The sequence below is a fragment of the Bison bison genome, unplaced genomic scaffold (assembly GCF_000754665.1).
Source record: "Bison bison bison isolate TAMUID 2011002044 unplaced genomic scaffold, Bison_UMD1.0 scf7180017864368, whole genome shotgun sequence".
NCBI classification, from domain to species: Eukaryota; Metazoa; Chordata; class Mammalia; order Artiodactyla; family Bovidae; genus Bison; species Bison bison.
Window position 1 is genome coordinate 206,393 of NW_011494940.1, and position 8,246 is coordinate 214,638.

General features: G+C 49.7%; 1 protein-coding gene across 1 annotated transcript in view; it reads right to left on the minus strand.

The window, feature by feature from the left end:
* FLVCR2 (feline leukemia virus subgroup C cellular receptor family, member 2) overlaps nt 1-8,223 on the minus strand; it is a 55,722-nt gene extending 47,499 nt beyond the window's left edge. The window contains exon 1 of the mRNA XM_010855843.1: nt 7,085-8,223. Coding sequence (XP_010854145.1) covers nt 7,085-7,825 — 741 coding nt within the window. The 5' untranslated portion in view covers nt 7,826-8,223. The remainder of the gene's footprint in view (nt 1-7,084) is intronic.
* Between the last annotated feature and the right edge of the window lie 23 nt (nt 8,224-8,246).

Consider the following 8,246-nt stretch of genomic DNA (forward strand, 5'->3'; position numbering starts at 1 on the left):
CCCTCAAGACTGCCTGCCAAGGCAACACGGCCAAGACAGAAGCCAGGCCAGGCTACCAGAGCCTCCTCCCAAGCAGTGCACTGAGCTGAAGGTCAAAGAAGCAGGGTTAGGAGTTACTCTGCTGTGGTTCCACCTCACAGGCCTGCAGGGCCTCTACCACCCTGCCCCGCACGCCCCAGGGGTCCAGGATATTTTCAGAACCTCAAGTGAATCAGAATTATAAGCGCTACCCCAAGCCCACCTTCCCATCTCACTCTGGAGAGCGACTGAGCTCCCAGCTCCTCCCCCTGGGAACTGGACCCTTCCTACAGCAGCACAGACACGCCAGCCCCGACAGGAACCCGGCTCCAGGCAGGAGGGCGCCTTCCCAGGGCACGGAGCTCCTCTCTCCTGGTGATTTCACATCTGATCACAAACCTCGCCTGGGAAGCCAGGTGGAAACACAGGCGCCTGGCCTCTTCCCTGGAGGATCTGATTAGAAGTCCAGGTGAGGGCCCAGGCGTCTGTAGTCTGTCCTGGGCCCACAGGTGAGGTAAATGGGCACCATTTGAGGGAGCACTGGTCTAGTTTCCTTCCCCAGTGGCCAGCCTCTGAGCTCACCCACCTGCCTGTATCTTTGGTGAGGGCTTTGCATGAAGGAGAAACCAGAACTGGCATTCAGTTCCCCTTTACTTTCCCTAGAAGTCTCACCCAAGAAGTCTTATATGACCCACAATCTCAAAACATGGACAGTAACAACAACAGCATAATTTTTGAGTTTTATCAGAATTAACAAAAAACAAAAACAGATTTCATAAGCCAGACTCCAAAGACAAAATATTGCATGATTTTGGTTCTATGCAGTACCTAGAATAGGCAAATTAATGGAGAAAAAAAGTAGAATAGAGTAGCGATAGAATAGAGATTATAGAGGAGTTCCTGTTTAATGAGTACAGAGTTGTTGGGAATGATAAAAATAAATATTTGAGTATAGTGGTAATTCTTAAACAACATTGTGAAACTACTCAATGCCATTGAACTGTATACTTATGAATGGTTAAAATTATGAATAAGTTATAATTTTAGCACAATTAAAAAATTTTAAGTAAAAATCTGGTTTCTGGCTTCTTTAAAGGCAACAACGAATGAGATGGTCTGATAACATGAGACGGTGGTGCTGTGTATACGAACGGTTGGCGGAGGCTGAAACAGCTGCCAGTTCAGCTGGGACGCGTGTTCTCACGATGCCGTGACCCTCCTCCTGTGTCACATTTCCTTGCACGACCTGGCTGCCCCCATGAGCATTAGAGGGTTGGTCCTGGCCCCACCCCTTCTCATGCCAGTCTCCACCAGCCTTGCCCTGGCTCTCCCAGTCCCTGCCTGGTCCTCTCTCCCAACCAGAAGGGGAGGTCAGCAAGTAGCCAGCCACGGGGGCAGGTGCTTCGTGCCCTGACAGTGACCACAAACACAAGCACACAGGCGCTGGCCTTCTCCTACCCCCAGACATCACTCAGACCTTGAGATTTTCTCTGACATGGCAACAGCCAGATTGATCAGTCTGAACTTTGACCCACCCATGTGCTTGGGAGTCTGAAACAAGACGAGGCTGGCCAGCCACCTCTCCTGACCTTGACTCCTGAGTCAGCCTCAGGAACACCCAGTCTCCCTGGGCAACAGACGACCAGCCAGCCCAGTGAACACCACCTCCTCAAGATGGGACTCACTTTCCTAGAGCCCGCATTTATCCACGAGAGCCTGATTTCCAAATGCTTGAAATATGATGAGATTCAGGACCCGATGCCCCCGAATATGGGACCTTGGCATAGTGAATATTTTAAGCTGAAGGAGTTTGAGAACTGCAAAGTAGAAAGGTCACTCTGACCTCCTCCCCCCGCCTCCCCATTCTTCCCCAAAACGAGCCTTAAAACCCTCCTGTGGGAGGTACCCTCCTGGCACCCAGAGGAAGGGAGCATCCTTGTCTCTGAAGATAAAAGGACACTGCAGAAAAGAATCCTGACATATAGGCCTTGACAGTGCTCCCGATCTACAATGATCTCAGACCTATCCTCTGAGTGTCCACTCTTATCAAACCTGGCACAGAAGTGCACAAGTCTGGACTTCCTGGTGACTCAGTGGTAAAGAATTAGCCTGCCAGTGCAGGAGACACGAGTTCAATCCCTGATGCAGGAAGATCCCACATACGGCAGAGCAACCAAGCCCGTGCGCCACAACTGCTGAGCCTGTGCTCTAGAGCCTGGGAGCCACAACTGCTGAAGCCCACCCACCCTAGAGCACGTGCTCTGCAATAAGAGAAACCTCTGCAATGAGAAGCCCGCACACAACTAGAGTAGCCCCTGCTTACTGCAACTAGAGAAAAGTCCATGCAACAACGAAGACCCAGCACAACGAAAAATAAATAAAATCTTTTTTTTTGAAGTGCATAGGTCCAACTATTGCTTCATTTCCTCACAAACACTCCCGTGTCACCTAATATTTATAGTAAATAATTATGCATAATTTGCTTTTATTAATCTGACTTTGTCCATTTAATTTTTAGCTGGGGACTCTAAGACAGTCAAGGAAAACTTTTTCCTCCACTACAATTAGCATCATCATTCCAGACATAGTGGAAAATGTTGCTAGTCAGTAGGCATAAAATATATGCCAACTTCTAAAGACTCACCATGGAAAAAGAATGTAAAACAGCCTCTCGGTAATTTTATTACATTGATTTCATGTCAAAATACTATGTTGGATATACCGAGTTAAATAAAATTATAGTTCTAAACCTAATTTCACTGTTCTGTTTACTTTTGTAAACAAATTTACATTTTACCTGTTTTTCATGTGGCTCCTAGAAAATTTGGTCATGTATGTGGCTTGTGTTTGTGGCTTTCATTATATTTCTATTGGAATATAATGTTCTCCAAAGGCCACAGCCAAGGCTGCTGTAGAACTCTAAGGTAACTGTATTTTCTTCACGTTGAAAAGCAAACTGGTTCTCTCTAGTCTTTTTCTGGGTGGCGCTATGCTGGGAGCTGCCCTGGGGCCCTGGAGGAAATCCCTTCTGGTCTTAGCGCTGGAGGCTCCTCACTGGGGCTGGGGCTGCCTTGAAGATCTAATCCTGCTCCCACATCTCCCTCACTCCCATGCCACCAAGGGGTCACCAGATCTCACACAAGGCTTTCCTCCCTGCCTGGCTCAATAACAATGTGTCCACATCCCTCCAAACCCCACACAGATGGTTCTCCCTGGAAACAATGGAACCAGTGTTGCCAACACTGCGGAACTGCCACCACCTGTGCGAGGGTCACAGGACTCCCTGTCCACTCTCACCCCAGCTCAGATCCACTGGGTTCTTCGCCCCGGAGCCTGGGGCCCCACCTTCCTGAGGCTCAGGGAGGTAGGAACAGCCCCTCTGCAGGCAGCAGGTGAAGTGTGCCTGCTAGTCACGCCCAGCTCTCTGCGACCCCACAGACTGCAGCCCGCTGGGCTCCTCTGTCCATGCAATCTCCCAAGCAAGAATACTGGAGTGGGTTGCCATTTCCTCTTCCAGGGGATCTTCCCAACCCAGGGATTGAACCCACATCTCCTGTGTCTCCTGCATTGGCAGGCAGCTTCTTTTACACTGAGCCACCTGGGAAATCCATCAGGTGAGGAGGCAATGCTAATGCCTGGAAAGTCAGAACAGAAGGCAGGGGCTGGCTCACAAATTCTAGACAAACTGCTAGACACTGTGTCACCACTAACAAACCTCGAGACAGAGGGCCAAAACTTGAAACTTGGAATCTTGCCATTTTTATTTTTAAATATATGCTTTGTCCCCATGAAGACCCAATAATGGCCCACTGACAGGGCCTGTGGAAGTGGAACTGGCTTCAAACCTCCTTTTTATCACTCAGGGCCTGTAGGACCCTGGAAAAGGCTGCTCCATTTATCTGCATCTGAAGTTTCTCACCTGTAACAACAGAAACAATCCCACCCACCTCAGAGGCTAAAAAAAAAAAAAAAAAAGCATATGGATAAAAAAGTGCCTTGTATTATCATAGGCGTTTGATAGAAATTAGCTTCTTTCTCCTTCAATCTTCCCTTAGCAATGACAAGAAGACAGTAAAAACCTTGCAAAGAACTGAAAACAAATCCTCTATACTCTCATCTTGTTGCTTCTTGTGTGTTTTTTTAAAAATCTGGATGTTGGTGCCTGGTACAATTTAAAAGCCTGGGAGGAGAACTCTGAAGGCAAGGGATTCTCTGTGTAACCCCAGCACAGCACCTGGCCAAGGCATCTGTTTCCATTCTAATACACCAGCCGTGGTGGTAGTGGTTTAGTCGCTAAGTCGTTTCCAACTCTTGCAACCCCAGGGACTGTAGCCCACCAGGCTCCTCTGTCCATGGGATTTCCTAGGCAAGAATACTGGAGTGGGTTGCCATTTCCTCCTCCAGGGGATCTTTCCCACCCAGGGATCAAATGCAGGTCTCGTGCATTGCAGGTAGATTCTTTACCAACTGAGCCACTGCAGGTTCTGGGTAAATGCCTATTGAGTCAAGGAATGAATGAGGTCAGAATTACCAGGGAACAGGAGTTTGGCTGATCAGTGTGAAGTCTGCGGCCACGAAGAGTAACTCTCTGAAAAGACGCTTATAGTCTGTTTAGACAGCTTCATAGAATCTATTTTTTTTTCCCTAAAAAAAGAGCTCAAGGTGTTCTATTAATATTTCTCCACCATTCCATCATGCTTTACTTAGGAAAAAAGGTTAAAACACATGCCAAGAGCCAAACAAAGTCACCTCTACGTGAGGAAGCATAAGCAGTTCAGCTTTTCATAATTTTTTAGCCCGGTGGGTTAAGCCTAAAAGAACGCACTAAATTGATGGCTCCATGACAAGAATATATGCTGTTAGGGTGTCTTTCAATGTGAAATTCTTAGTATTTTCTGACCTTGGTGGGGAGTAGGGGTAGGAAATGGCGAACTATTCATACTAAATTTTAAAGATATATTTGGCTTTAAGTTAGGGCTTCCCTGGTAGCTCAGATGGTAAAGAATCTGCCTGCAATGCAGGAGACCTGGGTTTGATCCCTGGGTCTGGATGATCTCCTGGAGAAGGGAATGGCTACCCACTCCAGTATTCTTGCCTAGAGAATCCCATGGACAGAGGAGCCTGGTGGGATACAGTCCATGGGGTTCAAAGAGTCAGACACGACTGAGTGATTAACACTTAAACTCTTCCCTCACAGGTGTGTGTGGAGAAGTCTGAAAAGCAATTAGCTTTTGCTCCATGGTTAACAAAAAAGCGTTGGGTTCTCTGATCTCACCAGGCCACTTGAGGGTGCATCTCTCTCCTGCCCTCCCCAAACAATGGGTTTGGGACTGCAGTGACCTTATCTGAATCCTGTTGGGGCTGCAAACAGCTTTAACCCTCTGGAGACATGAAAGATCCTGCCCCCCGACTCCTCAGCTTCACCCTCGGATAAAGAAAACATCCAGTAACGTCAACCCCACCAACAATGCTGTAATGGAGATGTTCAAATCTGTGGGCACACCACCTTTGAGTATGCTATGCTATGCCTGACTCTGTGTGACCCCACAGACGGCAGCCCACCAGGCTCCCCCATCCCTGGGATTCTCCAGGCAAGAGTACTGGAGTGGGATGCCATTGCCTTCTCTGACCTTCGAGTATAGGGTGTTGTAAATGTCACCCTCAGTACCTATTTTTTAATTGTCCTGAACAAAAACATCCAACTGGTTTCTTCCCCAGCCCTTAAATCCATTCAATCTTCTGAACGGTCAAACCCACAGGTTAAAGAAAACTGGGTAGAGGCTTTTCTGTTGCCTGCTTGTGCTGAGAAGGCCTGTCTGTTGCTTTCACTGACTGCTTACACTATTACCCAAGTGGCAGGACTTACTGGCCTGAAAAAATTTAGCTCAAGTTACCTTTCTGGTGGTAAAAATGAACAGAATGACAATTTACCTTTAGAGAAGTTTGGAAGTTTCTGACCCAAAGAAGAACTTTCTAAATGAAAGCTTAATCGTTCTAAATCAGCAGTTCCCAACCTTTTGGCACCAAGGACAGGTTTCGTGAAAGACAATTTCGGCACAGGCTGGAAAGGGTGGATGGTTTGGGGATGATTCAAGCTCATCACATTTACTGCACACTTCATTTCTCATCTAATGCCACCGCTGATCCGACAGGAGGTACCTGTCCATGGCCCAAAAGTTGAGACCCCTGTTCTAAACGTAATAAACAAGGAAGAGAAAACAAGCCTTCAAGAACTAAGGGTTCCTGGTCATTTGTTAGATGTGTCACCAAAACTGCATGTGCTTTGGAAGAAGTGAGATCCACGCCCCCACCAAGGCAGTGGTCCAGATAAAGAAGGACCCCGTAAATAGCTGCTTCAGCCTTTCGGACACAGGGATCAGACTCACAATAAGCCCACCTTTCTGGATTTAATATTCTCCTTCCCCTAAGGAGGAAAGACAAAGGATTAAGATATGAACTTTCCAGGCCTTCCCATGGCTTCTAGGCCTTAGAAATTCAGAGCAAGAATTTGATTCCATCCTCCTGGACTTGACTCTAACTCTCAGGGTAGGCATTTGACATCAAGCACTGCTCCCACTGTCCTGGCTCCAGCTGTGTATAAAGAAGGTGAGCGCAGCGCCAGCGTTGCTCTTGCCTTTTCACGCGGTGTAGGAGATGCTGCACTCTGGGAAAGCTGGTTGGACAGGCAAAAAACACCGGCCAACCTCCGATGACACAGAATAGTCTGACAGCCAGGGGCTATTTCCTGAGAAAGAAGAGCTATCCTGTTCAAGCTGGTGAAGTAAGATCAGGAATGAGATCATAAAGACAACATGTGTTCCAGAAGCACGGTTTCTGCGGGAGGAAGAGAAACTGCGGTGACAGCAAAGGCCCTTCCTTTCGTTTCCCCACTTCTCTTACATACTCGCTCAGTCACAATCATCCACTCACTCAGTCACACCCAGCCACAGTCAGCCAGAGTCACAAACACTGTTGAAGTCGGAAAGCTAGTCTTCACACAGTGAAGCAGTTTGGTACAATGAACACCCTCAGTCCTGCAGTGAACGCCACCCACTCCTCTACCCACCTGATTGCCAAAGACAGCTATGGAGCAGGCGGTTGACACCTCATTAGCCCCGAACCAGATGGAAGCAATGCGGGAGGGCATACCCAGGATGAAGACCTGGGCCACGGAGCAGATGACCTGGCCCAGCACCGTGACTGGGAAGAGATGCGGCTTCAAGCTGCCCAGCTTCACCCAGGCTCCCAGGCAGTTGAGAGCGGAGCCAGTGAGGGCGATGGTCCGCAGGCCAAATTTCTCTAAGAGCCAGGCCACCGGCAGGAGCAGAGGGATGTAGGTCAGCATGTAGCACATGGACAGCCAGTCGATGGCAAAGGCACTGACCCCGTAGAAGTTCATGAAGATGTTATTGATGGAGCCGTACTGGATCCACTGGAAGGCGTTGCACAGGGAGTAGCAGCTGAACACCAGGACCACCGCCCACCGGCGCTTGCTCACCTTGATCACGCTAAGATCTTCAGGGCCCGAGCTACTGGGTTGGATCAAGCCACTGGGTTGAGCCAAGGTACTTGGGTGGGCCGAAATACTAGGGTATACAGAGACACTGGGGTGGATTGAGACGCTGGGGTGGGCCGAGACGCTGGGGTGGATCGAGACGCTGGGGTGGGCCGAGACGCTGGGGTGCATCGAGACGCTGGGGTGGGCCGAGACGCTGGGGTGGACTGAGAAATTGGGGTGCTCCTGGAGCGCCGAAGTTTGCGAAGGGGTGCCATCGTGGTCCTGTTGGTTAGGGTCTTCATTCACCATGACCGCAGCCTCTCCTGGCACCCTAAGCAGGTGCTGACAACTCGAGTCGACTTAAAGGACAGTGGTGTCGCCTGGTCAGCTAGAGCTTACGTGGCACTTGCCCAGCCTGCTCCGGAGGAATAAACTGAGTCCCCAGCCTGCGTAAAAGCCAGCGAGTGGGGCTCTTCCGCTCAGCCTCAAGCTTCGGCTCTCGCTTTTCCTTGGCGTCCTCCGTCCCTGACAGCTGTCCCCCAGACCGGCTGCACACCGGCCTGAGCCAGGTCCTGGCCGCTGGTGCCTTGAGTGCCTCGGAGGCGTCCTGCCACCTTCAGCCCCTCGGTGCTGGTCACAGTTTTCTCCCGGCGGCGCAGCCACTCGGCTGCGACTCGGATTGCTCCTCGGGCGGCTTGCGGCCTCGCCCCCTCCGCACACGTGACCGCCC